This window comes from Haemorhous mexicanus, chromosome 1 (assembly GCF_027477595.1).
Source record: "Haemorhous mexicanus isolate bHaeMex1 chromosome 1, bHaeMex1.pri, whole genome shotgun sequence".
NCBI lineage: Eukaryota > Metazoa > Chordata > Aves > Passeriformes > Fringillidae > Haemorhous > Haemorhous mexicanus.
The window spans coordinates 123,486,448-123,509,204 of NC_082341.1; the positions used below are offsets into that span (position 1 = coordinate 123,486,448).

General features: G+C 43.0%; 1 protein-coding gene and 6 non-coding genes across 7 annotated transcripts in view; 1 reads left to right on the forward strand and 6 right to left on the reverse strand.

Annotated features, from left to right (window-relative positions):
- The window catches only part of DNAJC5B (DnaJ heat shock protein family (Hsp40) member C5 beta), a 57,665-nt gene that overhangs the window by 4,064 nt on the left and 30,844 nt on the right, over positions 1-22,757 (forward strand). Inside the window, exons 2-3 of the mRNA XM_059861480.1 lie at positions 1,772-2,011; positions 5,416-5,543. Of these exons, the coding sequence (XP_059717463.1) occupies positions 5,437-5,543 (107 nt within the window). The 5' untranslated portion in view covers positions 1,772-2,011; positions 5,416-5,436. The remainder of the gene's footprint in view (positions 1-1,771; positions 2,012-5,415; positions 5,544-22,757) is intronic.
- Positions 8,696-8,784, reverse strand: TRNAY-GUA (transfer RNA tyrosine (anticodon GUA)). The gene is given in 2 exon segments: positions 8,696-8,731; positions 8,748-8,784. It is a non-coding gene; the product is annotated as a tRNA-Tyr (tRNA).
- Positions 9,880-9,968, reverse strand: TRNAY-GUA (transfer RNA tyrosine (anticodon GUA)). The gene is given in 2 exon segments: positions 9,880-9,915; positions 9,932-9,968. It is a non-coding gene; the product is annotated as a tRNA-Tyr (tRNA).
- Positions 11,053-11,141, reverse strand: TRNAY-GUA (transfer RNA tyrosine (anticodon GUA)). Its single transcript is given in 2 exon segments — positions 11,053-11,088; positions 11,105-11,141. It is a non-coding gene; the product is annotated as a tRNA-Tyr (tRNA).
- On the reverse strand, positions 13,302-13,390 carry TRNAY-GUA (transfer RNA tyrosine (anticodon GUA)). The gene is given in 2 exon segments: positions 13,302-13,337; positions 13,354-13,390. It is a non-coding gene; the product is annotated as a tRNA-Tyr (tRNA).
- TRNAY-GUA (transfer RNA tyrosine (anticodon GUA)) lies at positions 20,127-20,215 on the reverse strand. The gene is given in 2 exon segments: positions 20,127-20,162; positions 20,179-20,215. It is a non-coding gene; the product is annotated as a tRNA-Tyr (tRNA).
- Positions 21,296-21,384, reverse strand: TRNAY-GUA (transfer RNA tyrosine (anticodon GUA)). Its single transcript is given in 2 exon segments — positions 21,296-21,331; positions 21,348-21,384. It is a non-coding gene; the product is annotated as a tRNA-Tyr (tRNA).

Here is a 22,757-nt window from a genome sequence, read left to right on the forward strand (position 1 = left end):
TTTTGAGTCTTTTAAAGATTATTTAGAATGTGTTAAGGATACAGAACACCAAGAGGGACAAAACTCCCTAGATTTGCTGGGATTGTGTTCATTTCCTTCAAAGAAATTAGGAGCGCTAGCCGGAAAAGCAAGGCAGGTTGCGGAGCGGTCCCAGTTCTGCGCGCCAGAGGGAGCTGGATACACACGAAACTGCAAATCCCAGTGTGTGCCCAGGAATGCAGAGCAGGGATCTTGTACTTTTAAGAGGATGAATATAAATACGAGGGATTTGGATAACCTGGAAGTGATTTTATTTTCTGCCTGTTTTTATTTCTTTTCCCTAAATTTCTTCTTACCATTAGAAACAGTACGTTTTCTTTTGGTTTGTATAGCAAGAATGATAAAATCATTTCAAAGATAGCAGTCAAGCATGCTGATTGAATAATCTGGTTTATTGTGTTCATGCAATGTAATAGAATTAGATATACCTACTCTTATTGTCCTGGGAAAGACACTTTGACTATGCTATTTTGACTTCTCATAACTATGAAAAACATTCACATTTTAGATTGAGATGTCCTTTGCCTTGTCCCCATACAAAACTGAAATTTGAGGGAAAGTTTGAAATTAAGAATATCCCTAAGAACTAGAGAAATGTTAAAATCATATGCTTCACATTAAAAAGCATCCAGTTAACAAATTTTTTATCAGCTATCCTGTTGTTGTTTTGTTTTCATATGGTCATAATTCTATAATCATAAATATACTTTATGTATATGTGATCATAATATACTTTATTACTTATTTGACCATAATTGTATAATATATGTGATATATATATATATATATGATCATAAATATACTTTATACATATATGCTTCATATGATCTTAGCTACAACCCACGATTCCTGCCCTCCTGGCTCTGCTCATGGATGGTGGGGGATAGATGTGAATGAAAGAGTGAATTTGAGCCTGAAAACAGGGTGGTGAGGGGAAGGTGTTTTAATTTTTGTTTTGGTTTCTTACCATCCAAATCTCTTCTAATTAGTTATAAATTAAATTCATTTTCCCCAAGTTATGTCTGTTTTGCCCATAACAGTAATGGATAAGGGATCACCCTATCTTTATTTTGATCTTTGAGCTTTTCTCTTTATCCTCTCTTCCCATTCTGTTGAAGGGGGGATGGTGGATGGTGTGAGGTGGGTCGAGGTCCAGCAGCCAGCCAAAGTTGACACAGTACAAAGGATATGGTTTGGAATTGGGTGATCGAGGAAGTTTTTGAGTGCAAAGGATGAACTATTTGGTTCCAAGGATGATATACCAAAAAAAAATGAGGTTTTTAAGTCTCTAGCATTTAAAGTCTTCCCTGTTTCAAATGGAAAGGAATGGCTCTCTAGGTTTTCATGGTGTAAGGGGAGAAACTCCATCAGAATAAAAGACGACACCCTACATCTTCTGTATTGATATAAAAATTTACAGGAACTCAGGACTAAGTCCTAAAGGGACTTCTTCAATTAATCCTGTTTTGGAAGAAATTATGTAGTAAACCTAAGTCCTGGCTGGTCTTAAAGAAGTGAAATTTAGAGCAAGAGACTGTTTTATATTTAAAACAATTTAATACATCTGCATGGGAAAAAAAAAGAAAAAAGAAAAAAGACAAACTCAATACCTATCAGAAGTAAAGCACAGAAGAACTAACTCAAAATACAGTTGTCCCAAATTTTTTGGTGTCATTAACTCTTGGATATATCAGCTCTTAGACTCATGAATGTTTTATTTGCTCTTTCATAGATCTTCCTGAGAGATAACCAGCTGGATACAGGACAACAAAAGACGTAATCAGACTCCGCTGACCTGTTTAACCCTGATTGTGAAGGATGAAAAGCAGCAGCTGCTTTCTGTGGAACAGCACTTCTGGTGGCACCTGCTTCTTTCCTTTGGGATGATATTGGCATAAAGACATCAAGGTATTGAACTCATAATGTTGTGAGTTTATACATGCCAGACTGTGTGCCACCACTTTTGAAGCAGGTATGTTATTTGAATAACTTTGCCTATTTTTCAGCACAAATCCAAATGAACTATGGGTATTGTAAGAAAAAAAGGCATATTATTACAACCTCTGTATAAGATGCTTAATGCTGGGTAGTGTAAAATTGGCACAGAAGGAGCTGAAGTTAACTGGGGTCCCATCTTCTTACGAGATGTGGAATTGTTACCAGAATTTGGATTGTGTTTTAATAATTTTATTGTCATTCAAGGAAGAAAACAACATTTTCTTGACTTTGTTCTACTGGAACAAAAATAAGTAGCTCAAAAATAGGATTCTAATGTAATTTCAGCCATGAGTAATGGCTTTTAGTATCTAGTGACTGTTAAATTGTTTAAATTGTGATTGTTGCATCTTTCTTAATAAGGAGAGTTTAACTTTTTCTAGAAAAGTATTGTCTCATTGCACTTCTAGTATTTTTATAGAACTGCCTTAAGTTAGTAAGAAATAATTTTGAATAGCTAAAGTTAAAGCTTCAAGTTGATTAATCACTAGAAGACTGAATAGGCTATTGAGTCTGAATTTCCATAGCTGACTAGGTTATTAAAATCATTTTATGAGAAAGTACAAATTACATGACCTTGTAGTTCTTCAAAATTAGATCCACCATAACTTTATTTTGGTTTATGCTTCAGGGCTGTCAGGTAGCTGATCAGCATTATGTCACGGATTTTTAACTAATGCTGTATATCTGTGACTCCACATGATTACTACTATTAACTAGTGCATTAACAGGCTTCATGTGCTTTGCATGATTCCAGTGCCCGGATAGATCCCAGGATTATGCTAAATATGCTCTAGGCATGCCATCATGAACAAAAAGTATGTGTTTTATTACTGCAGGTGGTAAAGTAATATCTAGATACTCATATGCAATTTCATTTTCTAATTGTTAACTTAAACCCAAAAGTTCAGTACATTTAATTGAGGGATTGTTTACCACACTTCAAAGTAGAAAGGTATTTTTTTTCAGCAGGTCAAAGGACTCTTAATTGTGAGTTCATTGATCAGAAAAAGAAAACATCAAAGTAAATACTATGTGCCAGAATTACTACTTGGATTATGTTTCTCTGTGTACTTACATGGTATTTGATTTTCTTTTTCATATTGAATAATACCAAAGAACTTAAAAGTGTTACTGAACCAAAATGTGGCTTAGTAAATAATATATGAATAATGTCATGATAGTGTTTCTAGCTCAGTAATGAGAAGGGTGTAATAAAAGAGAGGGTAGTCTTACCTAACAAAGCTGGTTTACAGAAATTTTTCTTATGACTGGGGTTACAGCTCACTTTTAGGCTTTCTCTGTGATCACTTTTCAACATTTGGAGGGGGGGGTCCAACATTCAAAGAAAAAAGTTGTGGTGAGAGTTTTGTTGTGGCAAGTCTGCTATCAATGTGCTGTAGCTTTCTCTTATGAATCATAGGTATCTATATCTTGTGGTTTAAATTATGGTTTATGTAGAATCCCAGAATGGTTTGAGTTGGAAGGGACCTTAAAGGTCATCAAGCTCCAACCCTCTGCCCTGGGCAGGGACACCTTCCACTAGATCAGGTTGCTCAGAGCCTCATCCAGCCTGGCCTTGCAAACCTCCAGGGATGGGGTAGCCACAGCTTCTCTGGGCAACCTGTTCCAGTGCTTCACCACCCTCACAGTGAAGAATTTATTCCTAATATCTAAATTTAGCCTCTTTCAGCTTAAAGCCATTCCCACTTGTCCTATTACTGCATGTACTCATAAAAAGTCCCCTTCCACATCTCTTATAGGTCCCCTCTAAATATTGGAAAGCTGCTAGAAGGATTTTCTGCTCTTTGAGTTATTTTGTGTCATTGCCTAGCATTAGCTAGGTTTGGTTTAAAAATCTTTCATTCTTCAAATCCAAAAGGATGAACTGCACACCGTAAGGAGGTAGTCAAACCACTCAGTGAAGAATCACTGGTTTGTCTAATTCTTCTCTGCAATAAAGGAAGGAAAAAATGTTAGATCTGAAGTGGACTAAATCTGTCAGTCTGTGCTTGCACTATACTGTAAGCTTGCACTATACCGTAATGATAAATTTATCATTAATTCATTCCTAAGTCTTGTATCTCAAATAAGATAGGACCCTGATAGAGGTCAGTATTTCCCATGAAGAACTTTTTTATAAAGTTACTTTTATAATACCAGGGTCAATTCTTGGTATCTACTTTCATCATGTAGGTCCAGATTCACTCCACTGGTTCTCAGGGTCATGGTTGGGAGTCACAGAATCAATCAGGTTGGAAAAGATCATCAAGTCCAATCTATGACTGAACACCACCATGTCAACTAAAACATGGCACAAAGTGCTGAATCCAGTCTTTCCTTAAACACCTCCAGGGACAGTGGCTCCAGCAGCTCCCCAGCAGTCCATTCCAATATCTAATCACTCTTTCTGTGAATAAATTCTTCTTATGTCTGACTTAGACCTCCCCTAGTGCACCTTAAGAGTGTGTCCTTTTGTCCTGTCGTTGGTTGCCAGGGAGAAGACACCAGCCCCCAGCTGGCTACAATCTCCTTTCACAGAGTTGTAGGGATTGGTAAGGTCACCCTTGAACCTCCTTTTCTCCAGGCCAAACACCCCCAGCTGCCTCAGCTGCTCCTCATCAGACTTGTGCTCCAGAACCTTCACCAGCTCCATTGCTCTTTTCTGAACTTACTTCAGCATCTCAATGTTCTCCCTGAATTGAAGGGCCTGGAACTGGACACAATACTCAAGTCATCCTGAGCGCACTGTGGCGATAATGGGGAGAAAGTGCTTGGCCAGTTTTCTTGGAGTCTGTATGTCTGTTGACAATATAAGGAGTCTAGTTTGATTCAGAGTCAAATTTAATCACAATTTAAGCGCCTAAGATTGGTTAGACTGAGCCTGAACCTTTGCATTGAGAAAGCAAAATTTCTCCATTGCATTAGGTAATACTCAGAGGCACAAAGCTCTTACCCCACTGTAAAAAGTCAATAACCTCAGCAAATAGTGGAATATTTCTCCTAAGACTTAGTAAAGAAAAATGTAAACAAACACAAATAAAACTAGGTGGAAATATAATGTTTGCGTATAAATGCTATAGCAAATTTATCTATTCATTTCAGTGACAGCAAGACATCAAGTCTTTAATATGAACAGTTCTACCCAACACAAAAGCTTCTGTTCTTTGTTTTTTGCTTTTCCATTTTCTCATTTTTTCCTAATTGTAAAATATATTAAAATGACAGAAGATAATATAGAAGAGATTTTATTCTAGATTCACTTTCATGTATTTTTAACCATTTGCTGCCTGAAAAAAATCTATTAAAATGAACAATAAGAAGTACTATCTCTATATACTTGCAGTCCTTGGTATTTTAAATGATGTTCTACATTAGCAGCTTTGGTAATGCACTGCTATCATGGCTGAACAAAGGCAACGTGCTTTGTCAACATCAGGTGAAGCATTATACGAAATCCTGGCACTAGAGAAGGGAGCAACACATGATGAAATTAAGAAGTCCTACAGGTATGTAAAATGTGCTTTGCAACAGGTCAAAAAATGCTTATTTGTCTGGCATGATTATGATGGTAAAACCTTTTGAGTAACCTGCACAGCAGACATTCATTGTCACAATCCTTTCTTCTTTTTAAATTTGTGAGTCTGAAAAGGATCAGAGATGATGCAATGCGAATCTACTGATTTCATCCCACAAGCAGTCTGTGAATAACATGAAATATTTTAATCTAAGTGAATGAGAGGTCAGACTGCTGGGATAAACTAACCTGGGCTATTTGAATACTGCACCCAGTTCTTGTGTTAGTATTTTCCTGAGGTTTGTTGAAAAGTAAAGCTAATGCAATGCTGTAATGACAATCTGAGAACTAGAGTAAGAGACATAAGGAGTTAAATCAGTTTATCTCATCAAAAAATTTTAAAAATATTATTTAAAAGAAAAGATAGATTATTTGATTAGAGTGCGTAATGTCCTTGAAGGGGAAAAGTGCCAGGTGTGAGATTTATGAAGGCAGATATAACCAAAAGCAGAGCTTGGGATCCAAAAATTATTTGAGCTGAAAAAGAGGTACATGGTTTTAACTGTGAGTGTAACCAACTATTGAAAAATACTGGCACAGGAATGCTTGTTTCTCTATTGAAAAAGAAGAGAGGACTTTAAGAATAGTTTGAGTCAAACACAAGTTATCAAAATGGTGGCAAATATTTTATTGTTGAAATGTAACAAGACCTAGAAGTAAGACCAGAAGATTTTATGGGTAATTTTGCCCTTAAATTTGCTCAGCTCCTGTTGAAAGAGAAAAAAAAAATTCAATGTCATGTGTGAAGTAGATGTTCTTGACACTGAAATATGTCAGACATGTATCACAGGTTTAATAAATATTGTAAAACATTTATTAGAGCATATTTCTGGCTATTATTGGTTGCACTGTATTACCAGGCAAACTTAACACAGCTTACTTTTCCTATCAAATGTAAGAATATATCTGAACTCAAAAAGGTTTAAGAAATAGGTCTACTTGCATCATTTAGCTTGAATTTTGGCAAGGTTCTGTCCTCCAAGTTTTTGAACAAATTGCATTTCTCCTGCTTTCTGTTCCTAAAGGCACATATAAATGAGGGCACATATTCAATGAAGGCAAAGGTAGTGAATGTCCAAACACTTCATACAATGGAAGGAGAACTGTTGACATCCCATGGTTCTGTTGTCTTGCATAATTATACCATTGGGAAAAAAGCATACTATGGTATCAAATTCACTTATGACTTGCACCTTCTGTGTCCCTGTAGTACTGCCTGGCTATAGAAATCATCTTCTGTCTCAAACTTCATGTTTTCCAGTTGCTTTTACATTTAATTTCCTGGAAATCCCCAAAGGAGAAAGTTGTCATGGAAGAATGTAGAACACAATTAACTCTGTTTAATGCTGAGCATGAATATGGATGATTTACACAGTGATCTATGGCAAAACTGACAGCGGTGCTTCCTCCATCTTTATTAGTAATTAAGAAAAAAAAGGCTGCTTCTGACTAAAGTGGAAATGTCAGAGGGATTCACTTTTAATAGAGTAGCTGTAAATATTTGTAAGATAAAATGATGAGTCAGTCTCATAGATTTGCTTTAATTATAATTTAATTTATCTTAATCCAAAAATCTGCTGCTGAAATGGTATTCTTTAGTACAAGGTATAAAACCAGCCATACCTGATTCTGAGTTTTCTGCCATTATTAATTAAGTCACTGTTAATTATACCACCACAGCCCAGGGCAAAATTTGCTTTTTAATAAACATGACAGACATGACTCTGTGATTTTATTTGGAGTTTGGCACAATCTAATTTATCAGGGAGTAAAGCTAATGGGCTTTTAATCAGCAGAATTTCAAAGGAGATCTGTTTATTTTCAATATAATACAAAAATAATTTTAGAACCTTTTTTATGGCATAATAAATGAAACTGTACTTTGACTTATGCTTTGTTGTCTGACAGTGAAGTAATATGCAGAGAGATAGATACTAGATTTCTTCAGAAGTTTCAAAAGATCCTGTTTGATAGACTACTTAGAAGAAAATCATAGAATAGTAGAGTGGTTGTGTTGGAAGGGACATTAAAGATCACCTAGTTCCAATCCTCTGCCCAGGGTTGCTCAGACTAGACCAAGTTGCTCAAAGCCTCATCCAATCTGGCCTTGAGCACTTCCAGGGATAGGTCATCCATAGCTTCCCTGAGCAACCAATTCCAGTGCATCACCAACCTCACAGTGAAGAATTTCTTTGTAATAACCTAATCTAAACTTTGTCTCTTTCAATTTCTAGCCATTGCACTTTGTCCTGTCACTACACACCCACGTCAAAAGCCCTGCTCCGGCTTTGTTGTAGACCCTGCCTAAGTACTGAGAAGCTCCAATTATGTCACAATAAAGATTTCTCTTTTCAAGTCTGAATAGTCCAAATCTTCTGGCCTTTCCTCCTAGGAAAGGAGCACCATCCTTCTAATGATCACGGTGTGCCTCCTCTGGACTTGCTCCAAAAGGTCAACAACTCTGTGACGGTACAATGGTGATTAAGAAATTTATTAGAAAATGTGTACAGCACTCTTAATGCCATTTAATTCCTATGAAGCAAGGAGGGATAATGGCATAGTCAATGGCCTGTTCTACTCCTGATACAGCCTCTGGGTCCACCCCAGGCTCCCCGCAGCCAAAAGCGGACATAACACCTATGGTCCAGGAGGGAAGGAATGAAAAGCACTGGAGAATGCGGGCATCGATCCCGCTACCTCTCACATGCTAAGCGAGCGCTCTACCATTTGAGCTAATTCCCCACCCTGCAGCCTCTGGCCAAGCTCCTCTCCCCTCCCAGGCACCCAGCCCCGACCCAGGATGCCCTGCACCCAGAGCCTGAGCCTCCCATTCATATCACTCTCATACCACCAACCCAGGTCGTATGAGTATCACCGTCCTGCTGGAGGTGACTTTGCCCTACTTCAGTGCTCAAAATCACCATCCCCTGCACAAAGGTTCATTCAAAACTGCTGGGGCAGTACTATTCCCACAATTCAGACAAGAGCTCACAACTGAGCAGCTCATTCTGGGGAGTCTCCTGGGCAGGACCAAAAGGCAGTGCCAGTGCCAGTCTGGGATGTGTGTCAGAGGCAAAAGGTGACTCCTTCGAGCCGGAGTTGAACCAGCGACCTAAGGATGGCCATGCCTGGGAGCCTACAGTCCTCCGCTCTACCAGCTGAGCTATCGAAGGAAGCATGGGCATACACCCAGGACCTCGCCCAGCACTGTGGCCAAGACACAGTGCACCATCATGCCTCTATTGCCACATCTTGCTTCAAACAGCCTCAGCTCCAACATCACAGCTCCTTGCTCAACACTTTAGCCCATCAGTCATGCAAACCACAAACAGAAATGCTCCATAAGCTCCTTGGACATCATCTTCTACACATGGACTCTCTTCATGCCCACACAGATCTTACCTATATCCTGCCGCATTTTCCCTTGATTCCTCTTTACTGTGCTCTTTTTTGCTCCCTGCTCAAGCATAAGTCCAAACAAAATGACTGCCATTTCTCTCTTCTGCAACCTATGCCTAAGCACTGCAACAAGTCCTCCAAACATCTCTTTCTCCAAATTGAACATGCCCACTCTCCTCAGCTGATCCTTAAAGAGAAATCCATCAGTTCCCTGAGATTCTTAGCAGCCCTCCACTGAGTTTGTCCTATTTCACTGATGTCCCTTTCTGTATTTGAAAACTGCCAAGCAAAGAGAGAGAACATAATTTCTTCTGTTAAACTGCCCATAGGAATCTTGATACAAGCCTAGATGTCTGCCTCCTCAGTAAATTCAGGGCACACCATAAATCTCCACAGGAGACAGATGGATCCCTGACAAAGGGCCCTGTATCCAGGCAAGGGGAATGAAAAGCACTGGAGAATGCGGGCATCGATCCCGCTACCTCTCACATGCTAAGCAAGCGCTCTACCATTTGAGCTAATTCCCCACCCTGCAGCCTCTGCCCAAGCTCCTCTCCCCTCCCAGGCACCCAGCCCCGACCCAGGATGCCCTGCACCCAGAGCCTGAGCCTCCCATTCATATCACTCTCATACCACCAACCCAGGTCGTATGAGTATCACCGTCCTGCTGGAGGTGACTTTGCCCTACTTCAGTGCTCAAAATCACCATCCCCTGCACAAAGGTTCATTCAAAACTGCTGGGGCAGTACTATTCCCACAATTCAGACAAGAGCTCACAACTGAGCAGCTCATTCTGGGGAGTCTCCTGGGCAGGACCAAAAGGCAGTGCCAGTGCCAGTCTGGGATGTGTGTCAGAGGCAAAAGGTGACTCCTTCGAGCCGGAGTTGAACCAGCGACCTAAGGATGGCCATGCCTGGGAGCCTACAGTCCTCCGCTCTACCAGCTGAGCTATCAAAGGAAGCATGGGCATACACCCAGGACCTCGCCCAGCACTGTGGCCAAGACACAGTGCACCATCATGCCTCTATTGCCACATCTTGCTTCAAACAGCCTCAGCTCCAACATCACAGCTCCTTGCTCAACACTTTAGCCCGTCAGTCATGCAAACCACAAACAGAAATGCTCCATAAGCTCCTTGGACATCATCTTCTACACATGGACTCTCTTCATGCCCACACAGATCTTACCTATATCCTGCCGCATTTTCCCTTGATTCCTCTTTACTGTGCTCTTTTTTGCTCCCTGCTCAAGCATAAGTCCAAACAAAATGACTGCCATTTCTCTCTTCTGCAACCTATGCCTAAGCACTGCAACAAGTCCTCCAAACATCTCTTTCTCCAAATTGAACATGCCCACTCTCCTCAGCTGATCCTTAAAGAGAAATCCATCAGTTCCCTGAGATTCTTAGCAGCCCTCCACTGAGTTTGTCCTATTTCACTGATGTCCCTTTCTGTATTTGAAAACTGCCAAGCAAAGAGAGAGAACATAATTTCTTCTGTTAAACTGCCCATAGGAATCTTGATACAAGCCTAGATGTCTGCCTCCTCAGTAAATTCAGGGCACACCATAAATCTCCACAGGAGACAGATGGATCCCTGACAAAGGGCCCTGTATCCAGGCAAGGGGAATGAAAAGCACTGGAGAATGCGGGCATCGATCCCGCTACCTCTCACATGCTAAGCGAGCGCTCTACCATTTGAGCTAATTCCCCACCCTGCAGCCTCTGGACAAGCTCCTCTCCCCTCCCAGGCACCCAGCCCTGATCCAGGAGGCCCTGCACCCAGAGCCCACGCCTCCCATTCACATCACTCTCACACCACACCAACCCACCCACTCACTTTCCTGCTGGAGGTGACTGCGGACAGCACCCATGGTCAGAATCACCATCCCCTGCCCAGGGGTTCACCCAAAAATGCCTTCACTGGCTATCTCCCACAGCTCAGAAAGGAGCTGGGCACTCATTCTGGGGAGTCCCCTAGGCAGGAGCAGAAAAAGGCAGTGCCAGTGCCAGTTTGGGATGTGTGTCAGAGGCAAAAGGTAACTTCTTTGAGCTGGAGTTGAACCAGCGACCTAAGGATGGCCATGCCTGGGAGCCTACAGTCCTCCGCTCTACCAGCTGAACTATCAAAGGAAGCATGGGTGTGTGTCCAAAGGGACCTCAGCCTGGACACACTCACCACTTTGGCCAAGCCACAGTGCACCATCATGCCTCTCTTGCCACATCTTGCTTCAAACAGCCTCAGCTCCAACATCACAGCACTTTGCTCAACACTTTAGCCCATCAGTCATGCAAATCACAGAAATGTCCATAAGTTCCTTGGAAGTCATCTTCTACACATGGACTCTCCTTAGGGCTATACAGATCTTACCTATGTCCTGCAGCATTTTTACTTCTTTCCCTTTTACTGTGCTCTTTTTTGCTCTCTACTCAAGCATAAGACAAAACAAAATTATAGCCATTTCTCAATTCTGGAACCTACTCTGAAGTACCATAAGGTCATCTGCAAGTCATCAAAACCTCTCTTTCCTTAAACTGAATATGCCTACTCTCTTCAGCTCACCCTTAAAGAGAAATCCAGTGATTCCTTGTGATTCTTGGTGGCCCACCACTGAGGTTGTCCCATTTCATTAATGTCTTTTTCCATACTGGGCTTGATATTTCAGAGCTGCCAAACTGTCTGGGTTTAAGTCAAGCTAAGGGGGTAGACACTTTAAAGCGAGTTCCCTCCCATTTATTTTTAGCCATTCCCCTTCCACCAATAAGTAGAGATGAACATGAGTAGATATAAATGAAAAATAAGTTTACCAACAATGTGAAATAGCAACAGACAAGGAAAATAACAATAATAATCACTAGTTGCAAAATTTCTAAATCTCACAGACTCCCTGTAAACAAGGAGAAATTTAAAGTGGCAGAGAAAACCCTCTGCTCAAGATGGCACCCTCCATGAAGGATTGCATGTGGAGAGACAAAAAGAGTGGCAGCCCTCACCCTCTTTCGACTGCATGTGGACAGAGAGAACAAAAAGAGAGAAAAAAACCCACAAAACAACACAGATACCAAACCTCCATGATTACCAAAACTCCCCCTAAACAACAAGCAACAGATAACAAGGGCAAAACAAAAAGAAAGCCTAGAGTCCAAAACCAGACAAATGCCCTTCCTATCTCTCTGGTGGCTGCAGCTCTGTCAAAAACAGTGCTCCAGCCCATGAAACTCAATCCAGCTGGAACTCATATGGGGACTTCACCTTTTCATGAGGAGAAACAGCAGACAGTTGGCAGGGACGACTCAGACTCCTTGCCTTCCCACTTCCACTGGGCATTGCTGCAGGTTTGGACAGCCATGTAGAGTGGGACTGCTGCACTTTTCTTGGTGCAATGTTGTGACTGTAGACAGGTGAAATACTCTTTGAAGCACTCCAGGACCACAAAATGAGGCTCCTTGGAATTCTGAAGAAACTCTCTCAGAAAAGAAGACAAAAGAAAACAAAGGGGAGCTTCTACCCATGCTGCCTCTGCTCTCTCCCTGCGAGAACAAAAAGGAAAGAGCAAAAACCAAGAGGCAAGAGAGAGCTATGCCTGAGAGATCCTGGCTTTTAAAAGACCTGGCCATGCTGCAGCCCTGCAGTTCCATTTCCAGCCACAAGGTTTGCAAGAGAGAGTAACAATTCTGGGCACAGATGGATATGGAATATCGGTAACATTTTGGGTTACCTAGGACACAACCAAAGAACGAGAAAATCAATTAACCCATTAAACTTCCCATAGTGCTCTTGATGTCATCCTCCTCTGCAAATCCAGGGCACACCATATATTTCTCTACAGTCTCTACAAAGGTCAGATGGATCCCTGGCAAAGGGCCCTGTATCCAGGCAAAGGGAATGAAAAGCACTGGAGAATGCGGGCATCGATCCCGCTACCTCTCACATGCTAAGCGAGCACTCTACCATTTGAGCTAATTCCCCACCCTGCAGCCTCTGGCCAAGCTCCTCTCCCCTCCCAGGCACCCAGCCCTGACCCAGGAGGCCCTGCACCCAGAGCCTGCACCTCCCATTCATATCACTCTCATACCACCAACCCACCCACTCACCCTCCTGCAGACAAGCCCCATGGTCAGAACCACCATCCCCTGCCCAAGGGTTCACCCAAAAATGCCTTCGCTAGCTGTCTCCCACTGCTTAGGCAGGAGCTCATGGCTGGGCACGCATACTGGAGAGTCCCCTGGGCAGGAGCAGAAAAAGGCAGTGCCAGTGCCAGTTTGGGATATGTGTCAGAGGCAAAAGGTGACTCCTTTGAGCCGGAGTTGAACCAGCGACCTAAGGATGGCCATGCCTGGGAGCCTACAGTCCTCCGCTCTACCAGCTGAGCTATCAAAGGAAGCATGGGCATACACCCAGGACCTCGCCCAGCACTTTGGCCAAGACACAGTGCACCATCATGCCTCTCTTGCCACATCTTGCTTCAAACAGCCTCAGCTCCAACATCACAGCTCCTTGCTCAACACTTTAGCCCATCAGTCATGCAAACCACAAACAGAAATGCTCCATAAGCTCCTTGGACGTCATCTTCTACAGAGAGACTCTCCTTAGGGCCATGCAGATCTTGCTGCATATTTTCTTAATTCCCTTTCACTGTGCTGTCTTCAGCCCTCTGCTCAAGTATCAAATATAGGACAGCATTTCCTCTACTCCGTAATCTCCTACAAGCATGAAGGTCATGCCTAAGTCCTTTGATTCTCTTCTTGTCTGAACATTTTCACTGTTCTTGCTCGTCCATGTAGAGCAGTCCCTCCATTCTGTGAGGTTCTTGGTGGCCCCACCAAGATTCTTCCTTTCCATTGATGTCCTTTCCTGTGTATGTGATCACCTTCTCCCAAGCATACTGATGGCCTTTTTCTGAGGTCACTGCACATGATCCACATGTGTCTTCTATACAGAGGCACAAAGTTGGGCACTGTCATGGCTTTATTTTGCAGGCCATTAAATATCACACAACTGATCACTCACGCCCTTCCTCACAGTGGGAATAAAATTCACAGAGTGAGAAAAAGATGGTTTATTAGGGCAAACAAGAAATGGAAAGTGAAATAACAACAACAATAATTATAACAACTCTAATATTAATAGAACTAAGTCATGTGATGCACAACACAGTTGCTTTACACTCAATGAATGTTGCCCAGTGGGTTCTTGAGCAGCAGATCCCAGCCATTTTTCCCCTAATTTATATACTGAGCATGACACCATATGGTATGGAATATTCCTTTGACCAGCTGGGGTCAACTGTCCTGGCTGTCTCCTCCCAACTCCTTTTGTCCACCAGCCTCCTTGATGGGGGTAGTGTGAGAAGCTGAAAATTCCTTGACTTACAATGAGCACTGCTCAGCAAAAATTCAGCCATCAGAATGTTATCAATATTATTCTCCTCCTTGATCTAAAACACAGCACCGTACCCACTACTAGTAAGAAAATTAACTCAATCCCATCTGAAACCAGGTCAATATTTATGCCTTATTTTTAGACCATTTATGTCATGCCAAGGTACCACATGTTCCAATGCCTCTTTTCTGGTCTTTTTATATACACATGCAGATATAATTCCTTTAGCCTATGGGCCATTCCTCTAAAATATCAGTTGAGTTTGTTTAGTCCATGACTTTGGGATCTTTAATAGTAGTTCTTTGGGACAGGAGACATGATGTGTGATGTTGGACTGTTGCATTCTGAAGACAGTTCTGGTTCTGTCATTGCTCCACTTAGCCTGGTCTAATCAAAATTCATTTTCCATAGATTAATAAAGCTAAAAATTTATTGTAATAATTTTGATATGGCATATAGCAACCATAGCAAACATGTTGCACATTATTATACAGCAATTAATATAATATAATTCAAATAATTGCACGTTCTTACACAGAATCAAATTCCCTTGAGGGACACATCATACTTCTCCATTCTTCTGCATTACTCACCAAGTGCACCCAGGTTCTTGATCAAAAGCAATATCAGGGATGGGTTTGCCTTTGCCTGAAGTAGGAATAACCCAGCTTGACTTTCACAGCATAATTTCTATGTGCACTACAGGGACTTTTCCCTTTTGTAAATGTACATCAAAATTTTCATTGAGCGGAGCCAGTTTGATTAGAAGATGTTCTAGTGTTGGCTAACCATGGACTTTTGCTAAATGTGTATTCCAATGTTAAAAGTCCTAGCACCCCTTGCTGTCTGTGTAGTCTTTAACAGTTCATCTGTCCAATTTTCTGGAGGCTGGTGCATGGTAGGAGGTGTGATTTACCCATTCAACGCTATGCTGTTTGAGCCAAATGTCTAAGAGGTTGCTTCTGAAATAAGTGCCATTGTCTGACTCAGGTGTTCTCTCTGGGGTTCATTTTTACCTCATTTCTCAAGGCCCAGGATAGTATTCCAGCCAATGGCATGAGGCACAGAATATGTTTCCAGCCATCTGGTTGTAGGTGCCACCATAAATATTACTAAAAATTTATTTAAGCAAAGAGTAGTCCAGCCCTGGAACAGGCTGCTCAGGAAGGGGGTTGGGTCACCATCCCTGGAGGGATTTAAAAGATGTGTAGATGTGCATTTAGGGACATGGTTTGGTGGTGGACTTAACAGTGCTGGGTCAATGCTTGGATCTGATTATCTTCAAGGTCTTTTTCAACCTAAATAATTCGACAGTTCTGTGAGTGTAAGCACCTGGCACTTGCATTGGCACACTTCTGGGAATGTGATATCATCAATCTGCCAGACTTCCCCATGTTTATATTTCAGCCACTGTCCTCCATTAGAGAGAGGCTTTCACTGTCTGCCTTGCTTTACTTCAGGTCATGTTTCATATTCATGGATACTCATGGATAGTGTCTGTGGTTAAGTCCACCCCTCAGTCAGGAGGTGATGTATCTGTTGTATTTCTTCCTTGATGGCCTGAGATATCATGGGCTCATTAAGTTATAAATAGTTCACGCTTATGTTACCAGTCCAGATCCACCTGATCCATTTCAATCTTAGCATCCTGACCTATCAGCCGGGATTTTTGATGTTAGTCAGTGACCTGAGTCTTGGGTAAATGACTATATGATGTACCTCAAGTACAACATTCTCTATCCAAGCAAAAATATCCTGCCATAACCCAGCAGTCCAGGTAAACCCTAGGTGGGTTTACATCTGCTCTGCCAGTTGACCACCTGCTTCAATTTCAATACCCCCCCACCCCAACCCAAGCATTTGCCATATCTATGAGTCTGTATAGAGGTAATGTACTGGCCATTTTCCCTTTCAGCAATGTCTAACGCCAGCTGGATAGCTTTCACCAGCAACTTTGACCTCCTAAAACTGACTAGATTTACCTTGTCATTCAGCAGTGTCTGTGATGTTTATGGGACTCCACACAGCAGCTTTCCACCTTTGATATTTCCCAAAATATTCCAGGACTCACCAGGGCATATTGTTTTCCATCTTCTGGTATTTCATTTACAATGGGGCTTCGTCAGCACACATTACCTCCTTTTCAGGCAATATTCCAAAATCTTTGCCTTCTGGCCAGTCAATGATCACTTCCAAAATTCCCAGGCCACTGGGATTTCCTGTTCAAGCACATTGTATCATTGGTGTGCCCCACTTATTCCATGGAGCATCAGTGTCATGATGTGTAGAACGGACTCTCCCTCTGAATATCCTGCCAAGCACTGGCAGTCAGGGTGCCAAGAAGAGCTGTGCTTCAATACTAATAATGCCTGAAGCAGCTCAAACTCCTTCATATGATGCCAATATTTCTTTTTCAGTTGGAGTATATCCAGCCTTGAATCTTCAGTGTCCCTGATGCCAAAACCCTAAGAGTCAACCTTGAGCCTTCCCTGGATGCTTTTTGCCAATGGCCTCAAGTAGGACCACTCTCCCCAGCTGCAGCACATTTTCAACACCTTGTCTTGCAAAGAGCAGCCTCAGGGCTACTTTCAGTACTATTTCTTTTCAATTTGTTCAAAGATTTGTCATTGTTCAGGGCCCAAATGAAATAATTCTTCTTCCAGGTTAGTCAATAGAATGGGCTTTGTATCAGACTATAATTTGGAATAAATATTCTCCAAATACCTCAAAAGCCTAATACAGCTTATATTTCCTTTTTTCTAATTGGTGGAGACCTAGCTGTTATTTTGTTGATCACATTCATTGGGATACAATGACATCCACATTGCTACTTTATTGCTAATAACTGGATCTCCTGTGTAAGTCACTTGAGCTTACTTTGATTTATGGCAAAATTGACTTTCAGAAGATTTAGACAATTTTCTTCCCCTTCTCAAAAACTTTGTCTGCTGTGTTTCCCCATATGATGAAGTCATCAATGTATTGCAGGTGTTCCTGTTCTAGTGCAGTCTGGTTAAGTCCATGGAAAATGGTAGGGCTGGACTGCCACCTCTAGGGCAGGTATACTGAAAGGCCCTCCAAGGGAAAGCAAATTGTGACCTGAACTCTGCTGCGAAAGGAATTGAGAAAAACATGCTAGTGATATGATTGTGGCAGGCCGCTTGGCTGCCTTTGATACCAACTGCCTCCAGTCCAAATTGAAGTTCTCGCCGGTCTGGCACAGCAGCACTTAGCAGCAGCATGGCTTCGTTCAAGGTACTATAATCTACTGTTGATCTCCGCTCTCAACCAGACTTTCACAGAGGCCATGTGAAACTGTTACAGGGTGAGTGAGTCCTGCTAATCCCTCCAGGGTTTTCCAGCTGGCCAATCAGCTTACACATGGGAATCAGGGGGTCTTGGTTGGTGTGATATAGGGATGAGATGGTCAACACCTCATTTATGAGTTCTTCCTCTTCTTCCTCCTCAGTCTGCAGCCACCTCTCTTCCTCCTCTTGTTCTCATAATGGCTCTGCTTTGGATCAGTCTTCTTCCTGCTGCTGACTCTTAGTAGAGGCTCCTTCATCCCTTACTAAAGGAGCTGACTTCTACTTCCAGTATTTCTTCTACTGAAGATGGTATCTGTACAGATGGGTCCTTTGGTTCAGATGCAGTGTCTGTCGCTGGGACTGCGGCAGCCAAAGTGCCTGACATTTTGTCATCAGATCCAAAGACCTTATCCCCTTGAGGATACTGAATAGTGTTGAACAGGACTTGCTAGGCATGGGCCAGGCCCCAGCATGTTGCAGTGATTTGTTTCTCTCTGGAATTACCAGGTTGGCAGCATACTTCTTCCAAATATTTCACTAGTTTTTCAGGATTCTGAACTTGTTTGGGGGTGAAATTACAGAATATTTGAGATGCCCATTGTACATACTTGCCTGTATTATCCCACATATCCTGCCACTGTATATGTTTAGGGTCAGGGCAGTTATCTGGGTGGTATCCTCAAATAGTTGTTTAGTTCTAAACAAGGCCTGAAATACAATCAGGAGACATAGCAATAAGAACATACTGTTTTGAACATCCTGACTATATTCAGAATTCTCAAGAGCTATTGTAATTACCCTGGAGGAGAAGGGGAAGATGTGGGAAGTGTATGCCCCACCAATTGGCTCTAGGAGGAAAGATAAAGGATGTAATTAGGAATATTTTCCAATAGATGGCTCTAGAAGTATGGAGAAGATAACAATACTTGATTACAAATAAATTAGACTCATAACTATCGGTTTTATCATATCCTAAATCAGTGTTACAAAGTTCGACAACATGATAATCTAAGCCCAGCCCCCAGAGGTGATAAACAGCACAACAAGAAACATTCATAGCGAGTAAGATGTTACATAACCCAACCCTGAGAACAGAAATTTATTTACTTTCAACTCTGAGAGTAAATAAATCAACATCAGGATTAGCTATGATTACACTAATATAATGAATGCTTAAAATACATTTTTTTATGTACTCTAGTCCGATTTGTCATTATCTCAACCCTTTGAGCACCATGTTGGGCACCAAAAAGGGCTGTTGTGGTTTAACCCAGTAGGCAGTTAAACTCTACACAACTGCTCACACACCCCACCCCCAAGAAGGTTTTTGGAGAGAACTGGGAGAAAAAAAGCAAAATTTGTGGATTCAGAAAAGAACAGTTCAAAAAGACAGAAAAGGAAGGGGGAAATATCAATAATAATAACAGAATTAGATTACACAAAATAAGTGGCATATAACACAATTGCTCAACACCTATAGAATAATGCCCAGACAGTTTGTAAGCAGTGGGCCCCAGCCATTTTCCTCCCTAGTGCATACTGAGCCTGATGTCATGTGGTATGGAACATTCCTTTGGTCAGCTGAAGCCATCTAACCCAGCTGTGTCTCCTCCCAGTTTCTTGTGCCCCACAGTCTCCTTGCTGATGGGATGTGGTGCAAGAAGCTGAGATGTCCTTGGCTTTGCATAAACTCTACTTACCAAGAACTATAACAGTAGTGTGTAACCAAATTTATTCACACTCTGAATCAAAACCATAGATATTACGAAGAAAATTAGTTCTATTATAGCAAAAACTTATATAAACCTATTTATGACAGGTATACAATTCTAAATTGAATATATCCAATGAAGAGGAAAGTCAAATAATAACTTCCCTCAATCCAGAGGCCTTGCTCTTGGAGAAGTCCACGATGCTGTCCTCTACTTTGCTTCCCAGGCTTCCTTACCCTTAAGAGGACAGGGGGACCCTCCCCAAAAGGCCATGCCTGTATCCAGGCAAGGGGGATGAAAAACACTGGAGAATGCAGGCATTGATCCCACTACCTCTCACATGCTAAGCAAGTGCTCTACCACTTGAGCTAATTCCCCACCCTCTAGCCTCTGGCCAAGCTCCTCTCCCCTCCCAGGCACCCAGCCCTGACCCAGGAGGTCCTGCACCCAGAGCCTGCACATCCCATTCATATCACTCTCACACCATCAACAACTCACCTGATCATGTTCCTGCTGGGTGTGATTCCAGACAACACCAGTGCTCAAAATCACAATTTCCTGACCAGGGTTGGCCCAAAAATGCCTTGGCTGCTCAACTTCTCAAGGTCAGAGGGGAGCTCATGGCTGAAAATACTTTTGAAGGGGAGCCACTTGGAAAGGACTAAAAGGCAGTGCCAGTGCCAGTTTGGGATGTGTGTCAGAGGCAAAAGGTGACTCCTTTGAGCTGGAGTTGAACCAGCGACCTAAGGATGGCCATGCCTGGGAGCCTACAGTCCTCCGCTCTACCAGCTGAGCTATTGAAGGAAGCATGGGCATACACCCACGACCTCGCCCAGCACTTTGGCCAAGACACAGTGCACCATCATGCCTCTCTTGCCACATCTTGCTTCAAACAGCCTCAGCTCCAACATCACAGAACCTTGTTCAACCCATCAGTCATGCCAACCACAGAAATGCTCCATAACCTCTTTGCACATCATCTTCTACCGATCAACTTCCTCACAGCACACAGAGCTTACCTATATCCTCCTGCATTTTCCCCCGACTCCCTTTCACTCTGCTATCTTCAGCCCTCTGATCAAGCAGAAGAAAAAACAAAATGACAGCCATCCCTCTGCTCTGGAACTGAGTGTTGGAACATCATGTCTAAGTCCTCTGAACATCTCTTTCTGTAAACTAAAAGCACCTACTCTCCTCACTCTTCTTTAAAGGGAATTCCTTGAGTTCCTTGGTGGCCCTCCACTAACGTTGCTCTATTCCATTGACGTCCATTTCTGTACTTCGCTTGATACTTGAGAGCTGTCAAGCAAACAGGGAGAATATAAATTCGTCTGCCAAGGTGCCCATAATAGTCTTGATACAACCCTGGATGTCATCCTCCTCTGTGAATCCAGGGCACACCTTGAATCTTCCCACAGCACCCAGAGAATAGATGGATCCCTGGCAAAGGGCCCTGTGTCCAGGCAAGGGGGATGAAAAACACTGGAGAATGCGGGCATTGATCCCACTACCTCTCACATGCTAAGCGAGCGCTCTACCACTTGAGCTAATTCCCCACCCTGCAGCCTCTGGACAAGCTCCACTCCCCTCCCAGGCACCCAGCCCTGACCCAGGAGGCCCTGCACCCAGAGCCCATGCCTCCCATTCATATCCCTCTCACACCACACCAACCCACCCACTCACTTTCCTGCTGGAGGTGACTGCGGACAGCACCCATGGTCAAAACCACCATCCCCTGCCCAAGGGTTCACCCAAAAATGCCTTCTCTGGCTATCTCCCACACCTCAGACAGGAGATGGGCGCTCATTCTGGGGATTCTCCTGGGCAGGACCAAAAGGCAGTGCCAGTGCCAGTTTGGGACGCGTGTCAGAGGCAAAAGGTGACTCCTTCGAGCCGGAGTTGAACCAGCGACCTAAGGATGGCCATGCCTGGGAGCCTACAGTCCTCCGCTCTACCAGCTGAGCTATCGAAGGAAACATGGGCATACACCCACGACCTCGCCCAGCACTTTGGCCGAGCCACAGTGCACCATCATGCCTCTATTGCCACATCTTGCTTCAAACAGCCTCAGCTCCAACATCACAGCTCCTTGCTCAACCCATCAGTCATGCCAACCACAGAAATGCTCCATAACCTCTTTGCACATCATCTTCTACCGATCAACTTCCTCACAGCACACAGAGCTTACCTATATCCTGCCGCATTTTCCCTTGATTCCTCTTTACTGTGCTCTTTTTTGCTCCCTGCTCAAGCATAAGTCAAAACAAAATGACTGCCATTTCTCTCTTCTGCAACCTATGCCTAAGCACTGCAACAAGTCCTCCAAACATCTCTTTCTCCAAATTGAACATGCCCACTCTCCTCAGCTGATCCTTAAAGATAAATCTATCAGTTCCCTGAGATTCTTAGCAGCCCTCCACTGAGTTTGTCCTATTTCACTGATGTCCCTTTCTGTATTTGAGAACTGCCAAGCAAAGAGAGAGAACATAATTTCTTCTGTTAAACTGCCCATAGGAATCTTGATACAAGCCTAGATGTCTGCCTCCTCAGTAAATTCAGGGCACACCATAAATCTCCACAGGGAACAGATGGATCTATGACAAAGGGCCCTGTGTCCAGGCAAGGGGGATGAAAAACACTGGAGAATGCGGGCATTGATCCCACTACCTCTCACATGCTAAGCGAGCGCTCTACCACTTGAGCTAATTCCCCACCCTGCAGCCTCTGGACAAGCTCCTCTCCCCTCCCAGGCACCCAACCCTGACCCAGGGGGCTCTGCACCGAGAGCCTGAGCCTCCCAATCATATCACTCTCATACCACCAACCCACCTACTCACTTCCCTGCTGGAGGTCAGAACGACCATCCCCTGCCCAAGGGTTCACCAGAAAATTCCTTGCCTGGTCATTCTCTCAGCCTCAGACAAGAGCTCATGGTTGGAGAGATCTTTGAAGGTACGCCTCCTGGGCAGTATCAGAAAAAGTCAATGTGCCAGAGGCAAAAGGCAACTCCTTCAAGCCAGAGTTGTACCAGCGACCTAAGGATGGCCATGCCAGGGAGCCTACAGTCCTCCCCTCTACCAGCTGAGCTATCAAAGGAAGCATGGGTATGTTTTGTGCACATCCTCTGATTCTTCATAGTGTTGTTGTATCTGACCCTATAGAGCATACTTTCCTGTCTTCAAAATATTGCTATCTTCATTCAAAAGCACCCTCATCAGACCCCCCTTGTGTCAGAGCCTGGACTGATCTCGCTTTTTAGCCTAAGCCACCAGCTGACAGAGGTCTTGAGTTTATTTCACTGACTTTATTTCCCTAATTGCCTTATCCATCTAAGGCACACTTATCC